At 39.0% G+C, this 14,944-nt stretch overlaps 1 protein-coding gene across 1 annotated transcript; it reads right to left on the bottom strand.

Moving 5' to 3' along the window:
- Positions 1 to 1,108: 1,108 nt before the first annotated feature.
- LOC134651130 (pre-mRNA splicing regulator USH1G) lies at positions 1,109 to 14,315 on the bottom strand. The gene is made up of 9 exons (XM_063506153.1): positions 13,828 to 14,315; positions 5,419 to 5,562; positions 4,519 to 4,740; positions 3,924 to 4,150; positions 3,384 to 3,544; positions 2,604 to 2,773; positions 2,198 to 2,320; positions 1,916 to 2,049; positions 1,109 to 1,390 (listed from the first exon to the last, which is right to left on the bottom strand). The coding sequence occupies exons 1-9, from the start codon at positions 13,848 to 13,850 to the stop codon at positions 1,119 to 1,121; spliced, it is 1,476 nt and encodes a 491-aa protein (XP_063362223.1). The 5' UTR covers positions 13,851 to 14,315; the 3' UTR covers positions 1,109 to 1,118.
- Between the last annotated feature and the right edge of the window lie 629 nt (positions 14,316 to 14,944).

Below are 14,944 nucleotides of genomic sequence, written 5' to 3' on the forward strand. Positions count from 1 at the left end.
GTAATGTCATGTCATCTTAGTATAATGAATATAATGATCATATCAATCATATACTGTCTCATAATGTTTGCAGGACATGTTTGCTGCTCGGTAGGTAAATGATGGTAAATGTCCAAAAAATCATTACGGGGTCATAATTAAGTGTAACTTAAAAAACCGGCCAAGTGCGAGTCGGACTCGAGTTCCAAGGGTTCCGTACATTAAGTCCGACTCACGCTTGACTGCACACATTTCTAATAGGTTTTCCTGTCATGTACAGGTAAGTATAAAGAACTATTTTGTGTATTTTTTCAAATTTTAGACCTAGTAGTTTCGGTGATAAACCGGGGGGGGGGGGGGGGATGGTCGTCTTCGGCGTTGGACCCAAGTTAGACCTACGGTGCGATAGATCCATCATTGCCTCATTGGCTTCAAGTTAAGTAGCAAATAAAAATCCAAATGATCGTATAAAAATATATTTTTAAAAATGTACAAAAATATTTTATGGCGACACAGTATGGGTAAATTGTCACTAGACTTGACATGATTATTGTGGTTCTTATCACACTTTAGAAATACTTTTCAAGATAAGAAAATCAGTACCACGACTTCATACAGTAACATCGATAGGTACCGGCGTAAAAAGCGCAAAATAATATGTTGTTGCAATAAGTAAGGTACTTAAAAGCCACGATGTAAAAGCATGGTAATGATTATGACACTTAATTACATATACTTAATATGTATATTTCATTAAACACTATACAAAATGGAAAGCATCAACGCATGAAACCCGAAAAATGTGCAAAGATACAAATAATAATTTCAATAGTCAACGGTATAGTTCTTTTTAAAGTTCACTATGCAACTGGCATTTAGAAAATCTCATAGTATGATTGATAGCATGAATGTGTGTATACCTCAAGAACCTGTAATGATCGCGTATGCTGTGTAAAGACAGAATAAAGCAGTATTAATTCAGATAATAGAAATAAACACTTTATCTTGCCTTTATGAGATTTACGGCATTTTTATGAATCTCAACTTGGTAAACATGTGATTGTGAATGGTATGAAAATTTCCAAGAAAGACGCATCAATTGTTAGAGTCTAACGTTGGTTTTACTCAGTATTGCAAGCTTATATAGCAGAATCAATAATAACCCCCGGATTGCTCAACGCCTGTTTTCTCTCCTGCACAGCAGTTACCAGTTTCCTGTAAGGTCCGAGCGGAAGGCCTAGCGACTTCATGTCGCTCTCCGTCAACAGCATGAGGGCGTCTAGGTCGATCTGCTCGTCTTTGAACTTCTGAACGTATTGAGCGAGACCCCATGCCGTGAGGAAGCGCTCGAGTGACGCGTAGCCCGAGTCGTCTGCTTCGCCTTCTTCGTCGGACGTTATTGTTGAGCTCTCTGAAATGATAGCAATCAGGAAAGTCGGTAAAGAGTGCAAGGCTGGTAATATTTCTAATCTAAGAACCTAACATAACAGTTCAATTGTCTCGGAAGCCGTAGACCTCACGTTGTGACCACAGTAACCAATATGGTAAAGGAAAACTTCGAAAGGAAATCGGAATAATCCGATGCAGATGGACGTCGTTCCCGAGTGCGCCGCCCGCCGCCAGAAGGCTCAGAACTGCCGTTATTAAAAGTCACACGAACATACAATCGAAGTTACGTTCTCATTTTAAAATGACATCCTTAAATTACATGAAACGAGACATGATCATTTTCGTAACGTCTGGTACTACTTTTAATTTCTAGTAGGTACCTAATTGTAATACCCTCCCTTATACTCGTATGTTACGTGAATGTTTATGTCAAATTTAATTGTATTTCAGAATGATGTTTTAAAATGAGAGCGTAACTTCTATTCTATGGCAACGGCTAGGTTCGTGTGACTAACCGCTTGTGTAAACAATAGTTATGCTAACTTACCAGATTGCGCGGAGTTCCATTCAGCGGGCTGGTAGGCGTGGCGCGCGGCCAGCGAGCCCGCGGAGCCGATGGACATGTCTTCGCCTGGTGCACCGCCCGCGGGCAGTGCCCCCAGCGTTGCCGTTATTGATCGTCTGTGGACACAATGTAATGACAACGCTGAACAAGGCCGTTTAAAGTAGGAAACTATCTCGGAAACAACTTCAACTATCATCCAGACAGCATATCTTTTTGCTTTTCGAAACAAAGAATACTCTAGATCTCGCAATTGACTAAACTAACCGGAAAGCGACGCTCCCGAAGCCAGGCCGGTCGAATATACTGGCGGGTTCCTGTAGTAGCACCTCTTGTCCGATTCCGCTGTCCTCGCCTTGTGCCGCCGTGAAATCAGGCTGGCTTAACGATCTGGGAAAACAAACATGACGTCATGTTTTAGCTTAATCTCACCAATTGGTACCTACTCAAAATGGAACGCATTCTTTCTTGAGAAGGCTAAGATTATTAAGAAATTTTGAGAGTCATTTGAACGTTTTTCATTTAATTTCATATTTGCATGATAAAAAAATACGTGGAAAGGAGATCGTGAAAACGAGTCCATGCAGAGCATTCCAGGACCTCTTGAAGGAGGGGTTAAAATCCTGAAGTCGTCTGGTGACACACTGGAGGAGTCAATATGTAGGTGAGTCACCTAGTGAGTGGTTGTCGCTCCGTCGGTGCCTGTTGTTTGAACACGTTGTTGAGTTCGCCGCGAGCCTGAGGGCCGGCGCCGAAGGTCCCCACGTACATGACCTCAGAGTCGCGCCTCACGCCGCTCAGTGACGTCACGGACCGACGGCCACCGTGCTCCACCTCGCCAACCTGTTGCCAACATTTATAGTACAATTGCAGATTGTATCGTTACTAAATAAATAACTTGGGTATCCATTTGTTTATCATATAAGAGCAACATCGGGTTTAAGGAGTGACTGAATTAATTTTAGAGGAGCGGGATTTTCGTACACAAGTATTTCTACTAGGAAATTCCAACCTTGATTCTTATTTTGTAAACGATAAGAACGAAATAAATCATTTTAATTTTTTTTTTTCACTGAAGCAAGCGCGACTGTGTCGCTACTTCGTTGTCAAATAATAAATACATTGTCGCCAATTCAACACCATGCTGAATTCTCTATCGCTGATCTTCCTTTGAAGTTATTATTGGGCGAGAAGTTTCATGTACGTAAGAAAAGAGCTAAGCTGGCGTCATATCTAACCAGGTAGTCAGTCAAGCCTGATGATTAAAGTAATATTTTAAAATACATACATTTCAAACAATGGGTGGCTTTCCACCTCCTCCTTATGTTTCATGTGCATAAAGACCCTGATGGAAAGCTACATATGAGCCATTTCTGGCATTGGGAATTCATGATCAAGCCCTTAAGGGGGTAAGTAAATTAAGATTCTTCTTCGCGCGTAAATTCAGGTATACCTTGAAATCATCAGTCGGCCCAGCGCGACCCACAGTGCCGTTCTTCATTTTGCTAGCCAAAGCCTTCTTGTAGACGGCGCCGCGCCCGCGGGCGCCCGAGTTTACTGTTCCAACTAAAGCACTATATGTCGGTCGGGGCTGCTCGTCAGCGAGTAAGTTACCTGACAAACAATTCAAATGGTTAAAAAGTAGCTTCCTGGTAATTGTTCTCAAATTTAAAACTTCTTTCTGGCTTTATCGTGTTGCGTAGGTATATAGGTGTATCCAATAAATAAATGACGAATATCTTATTCTATTAAGTAATTTCAATCAGTTCAAAAATAGTTCTCATTATTACTCTACTACCTACAGTCTACGTGCCGCCTACCTCGGAGTTACATTCCTCCATTTTTTCTTCTTATGAAGGTGTGAGAACAAAATTAACAAAATATTGTATTGTCAATTGTCACCAATCACCATGGAAATCGGCAAGTGTAATTTTTTTCATAACAAACAACGGGAAATGTTTATAAAAAAGCTTGTAAAATTACAGCAACTAACCCTGGCTCGTGGACCTGGTCATCTTCTGCTTCAGAGCCATGAGCACGGTGCTGGGCCTGTGGGGCATCGTGGACACATCCTCGTTGTACCCCTGGTCCCACTCCTTTGCCAGCTTCTTTAATTCTTTTTCAGCCATAATCTCAGCTTTGCTCTGTCGCTTTTGGTATTGTTTATGAGATTTTTCGTGGTCTTTCTTAGCTTTCTCTTTCATGGATTTCGCCTTTTTTCTGTATAATAAAAAAAAATATATATAAATTAGGTTGATCATTCGATTGATTGTTCTTTTCTGTTGAAGAAGGCTTTTGAAATAAATGTTTTTCTCTATTATTTTATTCACAAGTAGGAGTATTACGGGACTAAGTAAATTTTACATGGTTTTATTTGTGTTGCAAGATAGTTTGAAAATATGGTAAGTATGACGTTTTGGATCCGAGGAGCATTATGGTGCTATTGGTGCTGAATAGGAGTCCGACAAGTCTTTTGTCCGCTGTGGTTAACCACGAAGCTGACCAGGGATTGTGATGCTTCGGGGCTCAAGGGTAGTATATAAATTTAACTACTCAAGAGGTTACAGTAACAGTCGATTCGTACTCACTTATCATTATTCTCCAACATAGCAGTGGCCTGGTCCAGGAACCGCAATATATCGTCCCTCCCGTTGATAGCGGCGAGCTCCTGGGCCGTGTGGCCGTCCACATCCATCGTGTACACATTAGCCCCGAAGTTCACCAGGAATGTCACGCATTCCTTGTGCCCCCGCGCGGAAGCGAGGTGCAACGCCGTGTTCCCGAAGTAGTCTGCTTTGTCGGGTTCACCTCTGAAACAATAACATAATAGTACTTACAATACAAGGAAAGTATATATATATACACACATTAGCACATAACTACGTAGGGAGGTAAATCCCTTAACCCTGGTCGTAGTCAATTTACGGATTATAAGGATTACGAATGTGATATGATTACAGGCATTAGATTTGATTATAGGCATTAATAAGGAGCATGCATCTACGTTGTTTCAATACAGCTACGCTATCGAGGCTTGGCTCCTTGTCGCTATAATCTTTAACGATCGATGGCAATAAATTTCTAGGCATTAATGACGTATTTATTGCAGCACTTATGTTGCGACGCTGAACCGGCTTAATCACGCCCTATCGTTACTTGTATGAATGTATGTGACCAAAGTTTTTAGCTTTTAAAAATGTGGCTTTCGAAATTAATCAAGTTTTTTTCCCTATTCATAATAACCTCTCGCAAAAACGCCAAAAACCTGTATTTTTATTTTATGATTCTTTTTTGGAAGTATGTATTTATAAAGGTATAGCTAATACCGACGAGATGGAAGGATGTAGTGCAAAAGGACATGAGCGAGTGCACGTTATCCGAGGGTGGTGTCGTGGACAGGGCGAAGTCGAGAAGGTTAAGCCGGAAAGCTGACCCCACCAGCTGGTATAGATAGCTAGGAAGAGAGAGAGAGAGTAGCTAATACCGACCCTCGGCCGCAGAGCAGGCGCAGCGCCTCGACGTGACCCTCGAAGGCGGCCCACAGAGTGGGCGTCATGCCGGACTCGTCTTTGTTGTTGCATTCCTTGCGCGTCGCCTCGCGCAGCACCTCCAGCAGGCCGTCTTTGGCCGCCCTGAAAACAAAAATACAGTCAGTTAGTTTAAAATAATCTGACTCCCTATAAGATGTTAAAATCTTAATGTACACCTAGTTAAAAAATTGCATGGCCACTTGAATTTTACAGCTCGCTGTACAGTCGTCATCAGGATCACTCACAGGATCAGATGCAAGCTTAATAGCGCTCCTTAATGTCTGAGCACACAGAGGAGTGAAATAGACATTGGGACTGCATTGAGTAAGATATGTAGGTACATAATGTAACTCAGTATGTATTTGAGGGACAGATTGCCTTGAGCGGATTTGGATGCGGCATAATATGTTCAGAAACAGGCAAGATAAATACCGCAATAGATAAATTGATAGAAGTAGGTATTGTCAGTGATTAAACTCTATCGGGATTCAGCATGTGAAAGACGAGATCAAGCGAGAGTATCTTTTGACATCTCTGTGGAGTAACACGGATAATTAACTTCGCCTTTATCGCGTGATAAATGCGACATCATATTTATATATGTGAGAAATGCACGCAATACAGAAATTAGTAGGATACCAAGATTGCGATAAGACGATCTGTTTATTATTATTACCAAATATATAAGGTTGCGGCTTTTATTGAAGTAAATATTATGCTGTTATCTTTAATTTTACAGCGTTATAACATTAACGATTAGGTTTAATATATGAATACGTCATCATCGGTCGTCAAAATTGTTCATTGTTATTATTTATTATGCAATGGGGATATATCCATACTATAATATTATAAATGCGAAAGTGTCTGTCTGTCTGTCTGTTTGTCTTGTTACCTCTTCACGCTTAAACCGCTGAACCGATTTTGTTGAAATTTGGTATAGTGATAGTTTGAGTCCCGGGGAAGGACATAGGGTAGTTTTTATCCCAGAAGTCATCCTTTAAGTGGGTGAAAAGGGGGGTGGCAATTTGTACGGGGAATCGATAAAAAGCAGATAGGATAAAAAATAAGCTACCCAAATTACTAAATCCACGCAGACGAAGTCGCGGGCAAAAGCTATTGGATATATAAAGTTCATTCAAGACTAATCTAACGTAACCTAAACCTTTAGGACTTGATTCTAAAGTTTTTACAAAAATATAAATACCTAATAGTTTTTGTTTTCTCATGCGAGTAGGTATTTACTGTATTTAGTAAATTACCTACGTGATAACTCGGGATTTTTTTTCCTACTAATTATTTAACCACAAAGGCGGACGCCTCAGACAGGTACCTCTTGCGTAAAACTAACTGCCGTATTCGAACTTCAAGATATTCACAAGAGACGACACGTACTAGATCCATTCTAGATACGTTATAGTTTAGATTTCAACTAGTTCTCTTTTGCAGCACAATTCGGGCAACCAATGTCACTTTTACGTTAGATAGAGTTAGATATCTATTAGATGTGAATTAGATCTCTAAGTCATATCTTGTGCAAATCGTTCAAGAGTATCTCCAGAATCGCGCAAATGTTAAATTTGACAGGTTAAATCTTAAACATATCGTTATGGTATCTTGGTGATATCTAAAAGATATCTAATAGATGTCTATTTTAAAATCAGAATCGGGCCCTGAGACCTACGCTAATTGGTAGAATTGTTGTACCCACCTACACCTAAAGCCCTTGCTACACGGTCGCCGACAAGCCTTCTAACCGTCTGACCTTGGTCTGACCTTGATCAGTTTTGGTCTAATTTTGTTGGAAACAACTGTCTACACGGTCCGGGACGGACCAAGGCCACGCGGTCTGGGGGCTTGTCGGCGACCGTGTAGCAACTTTAGCAAGGGCTTAATACAGGGCCGGGGTGTCCTTTACAATGCAACAGGGCATGCGCTACCAGGGGCCCGTTTCTCACAAGCTTGTAACTTGTAATACAAGCGGATGTCACTTTTTAACAACTTTTGTTAGAAAGGGACTTCCACTCTCGTTACAAGTTACAAGCTTTTGAGAAACGGGCCCCAGCAGGTGGAATAGCAGTACCTATGGGCAAATGTGCACAATGGGGATGTGGGGGAGGCGTGCGAATTCCAAACCGCGAGACGTTTCAAACCTAGGCTTGTACCTAGTTCTGTTTTCCATTCCAGTACCTTTAAGGTAAGGAAAATACCGCCAGGAAAACTGAGTAATTTAATGCCGAGTATACCTACAACCTAGTTTCGCCTCTTGAGGGTTTCTATATTTCTAATAGAGATAAGGTTGCCTAGCAAAGCCCAGGCGGGCTCTAGGAACGCACGACGAGACGCCCCATAGCAGTAACCAAACTCCATCTACGAAATCGATAAACCAATATAAACCACAGTGGCCTCCCCAAGTGTGGAACTCATCTGTATTATGATGATGATTGGTTCACGTATTATTTATTTATTAAATTCAATTTTAGTTTTAGTTTCTGTCTTGTGTTAGTATAAATTTAATTTACTTGCTTTTTTTGTAATATGAGATGAATGTTAAATATTTTATAAATAAATAAAACTTTGTATTAAAAAAAATCAAGCAATTAAGACGTAAGTAATAAAAAAATATAGGTAGGTGTAGGTATCAGAAAAATAATTTAGTACATAGGCATCGGTTTTTATCAATCGATAGTCGCATTTTATCTTGACTGTTACGAGTTATAAACAACTACACGTACCTAGTTAGTACAAAGTACATTGTATCTACACCTAATAGGTACAAAATACACATGACATGAGTAGTTGAGTACCTACTCGTACATTAAGGGTAACATTCCATTTCTGACCGCAGCTGCACTACTGGTACTGAACGCGCCGCTGTTACTGTCAATTTCCATAGTAAAATGAACAGTAGTGCAGCTGCGGTTGGAAATGGACTGTCACCTTAAGACTAAAACGCCGTGCAATTACTTTGAAATATGCACCATGGTTTCGCAATAAAGAATTCTATTCTATTCAATTTAATGTAATTCAGTAAATTATAATCCTTATTACTCGTAAATACTTGTGATGTAAAGTCTATTTTTTTATTCGGTAGACTGAAATGACAGTTAATAGTATGAACATGAAATGTCATTTCATACTATTAACTGTCATTTCAGTCTACCGAATAAAAAAAACCGGCCAAGTGCGAGTCGGACTCGCGTTCTAAGGGTTCCGTCCATTAAGTCCAACTCCCGCTTGACTGCACATTTGCACGGACCTATCTGCATTTTTTGTCAGATATATCTTAACTAAATATGTTAATTTTATCACAATTATAATAACTCTACTGGCGAAAGTGTTCTCAACATCTTTATTTATATGAATTTAAAAGTGGAAAAATTACTCTCTTGGGTGAGACTTGAACTCACGGCGTCTGGAGTTCAAGTGTCACCAAAGACAGTATTTTTTCCAATTTTTAATTTATTCTGAGCATAATAGCATCGGTCGCAGACATTTCTGCTTCTTAAAAAAATAATTAAATTGTATGTGTATATATATCAAGTCCAGAAGTAATTTATTAATGTTATCTACAACCAGAGCCCGTACCATGAGTCACTGACAGTGTCAAAACTGACATATACGCTATCCAGAACGTAATTTACGTTCTATAATACATCTCGTTCGCACTAATATGCGAGTACGAGCGAGATGCATAGAAAGTAAATTACGTTCTCGATGGCGTTTATGTCAGTGCCAAACTGATGGTAGCCGTACAGAAGCATAACAACTTATCAGAAATCATCTAAACATACTTAAAAATCCTAAAAGCTGCTTACCGCTCTTACAATGCAGGTACGCCGTGAGACACAAAACATTTTTTTAAGAGGGTTATAAAAGAAAAATGTTTGATAAGTTTAATGTTTGATATATAGTAGGATAACTGGGCTATTCACAGGTTTTTTTTCTAGAGCAAATCCCCATACTTTTAATTCTGTAGAGGAGTTTCGTAAAAAAAAGTGTAAAGATTTTTTATGAATTATGAATTTCTCGTATTTTTTGTATGGGTGAGTGAAAATTTAGTCACAGAAATGAATTCCTTATCCTCGAATTACACGAAAAAAGAATTGGTCCAGTAGTTTCGTAGAAAACATTAAAAAAAAAACCCGTAGGGGTAGGGTCAAAGACTAAGTAATTAAGTTCGACTCACGCTTGACTGCACATTTCTAATAGGTTTTCCTGTCATCTATAGGTAAATAACTATTTTGTTTGTGTAAATTTTTCAAAATTTTAGACCCAGTAGTTTCGGAGATAAGGGGGAGAATGGTAATTTTTTGCCTATTTTCTTGAATAACTGCTAAACTATTTATCCTAAAATAACCGAAAAAAATTTTTGAGTTACTCACAATGAGCTCTTTCATTTGAATTGTAACAAGACATAGTTTGGAAAACTTTATTTTTTAAGTTTCCCATTTACACCCCAAAAGTGGCTCCCATGTTTAAAATTCATTTGTTTGCGTTACATGGCTGTCTTTGAGTCACAAACTTGCATATGTGTACCAATTTTCACCTTAATTGGTCCAGTAGTTTCGGAGAAAATATAAAAAAAACCCGTAGGGGTAGGGTCAAAGACTAAGTAATTAAGTACGACTCACGCTTGACTGCACATTTCTAATAGGTTTTCCTGTCATCTATAGGTAAAGAACTATATTGTGTATTTTTTTCAAAATTTTAAACCCAGTAGTTTCGGAGATAAGGGGGGGGGTCATTTTTTGCCTATTTTCTTGAATAACCGCTAAAATATTTATTTTAAAATTATAAAAAAAATACATTTGAGATTCTTGCAATGAGCTCTTTCATTTGATATGTAACACGATATAGTTAGAAAAACATTATTTTTTAATTTTCTCATTTACCCCCCAAAAATGGCCTCCATATTTAAAATTCATTTATTTACGTTACACGTCCATCTTTGGGTCACAAACTTACATATGTGTACCAAATTTCAACTTAATTGGTCCAGTAGTTTTGGAGAAAATAGGCTGTGACAGACGGACGGACGGACAGACAGACAGACGAGTGATCCTATTAGGGTTCCGTTTTTTCCTTTTGAGGTACGGAACCCTAATAGACTTTAGTACCTGAGGAGGTGCGAAAAATATGATACAGGTTGATAATATGTGTCGCATATTTTATGCTATGGCGTGGCGATAAATGTTAATGACGAGAATGTACTCATTCGATGGGATATATGTAGGTACTTACCAATCAGTAATTGGAAGTAGCTATCGTGATTAGTACTGGTACCTATTCATGTGACGGAAACGTTTTATTCTAAGGTTTTATTACAGCTAAGTGAAATAATGAATATGGTGTCCATTAGTAGGCAGGTAAGGGATGATTGAGTAGAGGCAGACTCATATCACCAGATGATGATCAAAATAGGAAGTAACTAAATGATTGTCTATAATTACTTATCACAAGAGTTCCTATATAGATATAGGTAGCTGCCACGTATTATAAAAATTGAATTATTTTGTCATCGTGTTTTAACACACCCTGCTTGTAAGACATCTTGCTGTAATTAGACTACTTCTTTACCTCACAGTGCCTTCCACGTTGACATGCGTGTTAACAAGAACATTAGAGTTAATAAGTCACTTAAGAAGTTGAGCGCTTAATGCTTGCAAGCGCTATTCTGTGAATCCGCACCGCTCATCCAAGGGAAAGTCACAACAATGAGGTATGGTTCACTTTTCATGACTGCGCTTCTTGTTACGCTGACGATTATGCAATTAATTAACTGAGCCACACTGCAGCAATTTGGCACCTTTAGTTGTTTTTATAACACCAGTGAAAAAAAGCAAGTACTTTGTTATCTGACGAGCAATTACCCTGGATGGAGGCAAACTAGTTGGTAGCTTGTTTGATACAAATGTGAGTCTCACAGTTTACAATCGCATTGCATGTCGTGCAATAACAATGTAGGCAAGGAAGCATTTTTGACTTAAGAAAACTCGTAGGTACGTAAATAATATTTATTTCGTTTACTAGTGGACTGACTTGTCTGGATTTGTCTGCGTAGAATTAGTACTTCCATAGTAAAATTCACCCCTTTTCAGCCTCCTGATTTCCGGGATAAAACCTGTCCTATATGTCCTCCATACCAAATTTAATCTAAATCGGTTCAGTGGTGGTGCGTGAAGAGGTAACGATTTTGGGGATAAAAACTATTAACTATATATCCTGCCCCTCCATTCAAACTATCTCCGTACCAAATTTCACCTAAATCGGTTACGCGGTTATTGATTTCCCAAATCCCCATACTTTCGGAAATATGACTTGTCTTCAAATGAATCTTCAATGCTCAATTGGAATTACCTAATTGGAATATATTATATTTTCAGGAAAATTATGTATAGGTACGTATATTGGTGGGGCTTAATTAATTGGAAAAGGGTTAAGGAATGATTTCTGAGATAAAAACCTTCCTATGCATGTGGGATATATTTTAGGTATGTAATGTATGTATCTATAATTTCATTTGTAGTTTTGTAACTGCCGTTGAACCCTTCCAACTTCCAAACATGCAAGCAATCATCGGTCACCGCGGCAACACGCTCGCTCTTAAGCCATAACAATCGATAAGCTGATAAAACAGCAACAAACCAATTTGAACCTTTATAGTGACTATTTAAGACCTAAACTTGAGTAATTTCGGAGTAACACCTTCGCCAGGTGTGTGTGCAATGTCCGTAAACATTGTCCTGGTACCAATTAAATTGCATTATTATAGGTAAGTAAATGAAATAGGTAACTATAAAAAGTTTCCTGTCATCTGAGATACCAATTCGCCAACGTTAGCTTATTTTACAGTATTTCTCTTCTTCCAGATCCGTTGCTCTAGGCCGTTCCTAGTGTTCCTACCTGGACCATGAAGAACCTTTCGTAAACGAATTACTCTACATCTTGATAAAATTTAACTACTTTTTACCATTTATCCAGAATTAGGAATACCTAGTAGCTACACTGCAGTATTTATTTTTACTTTTTTATTGGGTGCATATATGTAAAAATATGATTGAGAAGGTACGAATACGATGCCACGTAAATAAAATTACCGAGTTACCTAAGTCATCATTCAAATAATATATGAAATCTCATGAAATATCTATAGGTAGGTATAGGTGGTACCTACACACCTGCAACTGCCTAGATCAGTCTACATGTTCTAATTCTGGATATTAGTAGGTATAGTAGTCATATAAAAATGAGATGTTGTGTTGGTGGTGGTGATGTAGGATGATTAATATTGAAGGGACATTGAACTTGTCAGGTTTTCGGTATGAGTCGGGGCACGGAGCGTGTCTCCTTCCTATGGCTTCCGGTTGCGAGTGTTACTATTCAACATCAGAATGTAATTGGTTGTTTGGCGAGAATTATTGTTGAAAATACTTTTGTAATGAATGTAATGGATTTCTATTTCTAAATTTACGTTTACGGTATATTATATAATTAGGTAGCTACCTATAACTTTAGGAACAGTAGTACTAGACTAGAATTTACAAGGAAAACCGTTGACCTAAAATTTAGACAAAATAGGTAACCAACTCCCTGGAGTCAGACACATTTTTGGTAGATAGAGCCGCGAAAAATTACCGGTCTGAAAGTTGAATAGCCCAGAGGGGCAATCTAATGTAGGTACATTACAGGTAGGTATGCCAAAAATACTATGACCAAGTTCTACATAGGTATGTAAATAGTAGGTATAAAACGGAATGGATAGGTAGGTACTAAATCATAGAGTAACGGTAGTTCTTTCTTATTTAGTAGGTATTTGTCTAAACTATTTGCCTAAAATGACGATTATAAATGAAATGCCCTTAATAACAATTAACTTCTGTCGTGGTAATCTAAGGCTCCCTACCAGTACCTATATGTTTATGTTTATAGACATGTAGCACTGGCCTGGCAAGTAGAACGGCACCAATTATCACTATCTGCAAGATTCATCCCTTAAGCAGAGGGCCTACCGCGAACCACGTTCGACGTGTTGCCTCCCTGTCACACTTACGTACGAATTTACAAGTGCGACAGAGAGGCAACACGTCGGACGTGGTTCGCGGTAGGCCCTCAGTACCGTACTTACCAACTTGCTAGTCCCGGCCCTCAGGAATCTCAGGATCCATTTAGGTAACATTCTAAGTAGGTACCTACCTAATTAAGTACGTCCTGTCATATTAGGTAAATAAGTAATGGATAGGTATTAAATATAATTTCTTAAAACCGTGGTATGCATGTAAGGATAACGATAACATTATCTACGATTATTATCAGATATAGGCATGTATCATTAAATCTTATCAAACGGACCAAGTGGACACTTACTTGTGGAACCTGTCTGTAGTCATCTTGATGGATCACAGTAAAACACTAACAGTAAAATATACAGCTCATTTTAGAACCGCTGTTCACACAAAACACCGCAAAATTTGATAACACGAGAAAGTTTCAACTTTGTCACACTTCTGATATTAATTTAACGGAAAAACTAAGTTAAACTCTTAAATCACTTCAATAAAAGTTTGCATTAGTTTCATGTCAGTCACTGCAAAATAAATGACACAGCATTGCACACCTGTTTCATTCACTTGTGAGAAATTAATCTATTGTTTTGCATAGAACAACACTCTTTCGCCGCAGCCGACCACTACGCGCTGTCATGTGGTGAGTGAACTGGCGAGAAAAAACTTAATGGTAGGAACAAGCCACGATTCAATGACCTTTTCGTAAACCGCGCCACCTTCCTGCCAGCGTTGAAACTAGAATGTTGTGTAGCGAGTAGCGCGTGAACGAGATTTACGAGATAAAGCCATCTATCAGCGAGTAGCACACAACTTCTGCTATCTGATAAAATGCACGATAAAATTCCGCCAACACACCAGCATCGTTTAACATTACAAATTCAGTTATGATCGATAATATAAAAGTACAGGTAAAAGTCATCCTGGATCTGTAATTCGGTCATTATGTTTATGTGTTACGACGAACGATGTTTACGAAATTGATCCTCCTGGGAGTCCTAGATGAAGGTTGGTAGACGTAATGTGGCACGATTTTCGTTTTGAGGTCCCAGTACCAAACCAAGCTTAATCATCATCAACCCAGCTCATTACCGAGTTTAAATGGAATTGGGGGAGACATGTTGCCGTTGCAGGCAGAGTGATGGCAGGTTGGTGGCCGCTTCAGGATGAAAGAATCGCCTGGCGACATTCGGAAGATCGCGGGGCTCTTCAGGATGAGACTAGCCCAGGACCGGGATACGCGGAGTACCTACACGAAAAGGTGCCTTTGCTGTGTGGGCAACAGGAGGCTGAAATGTTTACCAGTTGTAGTACCAGTTTCCGGACAGGCATTATGACGTCGGAAGTAAATGTCAATACCTAAGTAAGTCTCACGATCAGGAGAAATCAGTCAAATCACTCACCAGATGGAAGTTATTAAT

This window comes from Cydia amplana, chromosome 9 (genome assembly GCF_948474715.1).
Source record: "Cydia amplana chromosome 9, ilCydAmpl1.1, whole genome shotgun sequence".
NCBI lineage: Eukaryota > Metazoa > Arthropoda > Insecta > Lepidoptera > Tortricidae > Cydia > Cydia amplana.

What these genes read in the sequence shown, in the direction of transcription:
- LOC134651130 (XM_063506153.1), bottom strand. Translation starts at nt 13,850, where the DNA reads ATGACTACAGACAGGTTCCACAA. An exon ending in GACCAGGTCCACGAGCCAGG is followed by an intron (nt 3,545 to 3,923) that starts GTTAGTTGCTGT and finishes ATTGTTTGTCAG; the next exon opens with GTAACTTACTCGCTGACGAG. An exon ending in TTCGGGAGCGTCGCTTTCCG is followed by an intron (nt 2,050 to 2,197) that starts GTTAGTTTAGTC and finishes TTGTGTCCACAG; the next exon opens with ACGATCAATAACGGCAACGC.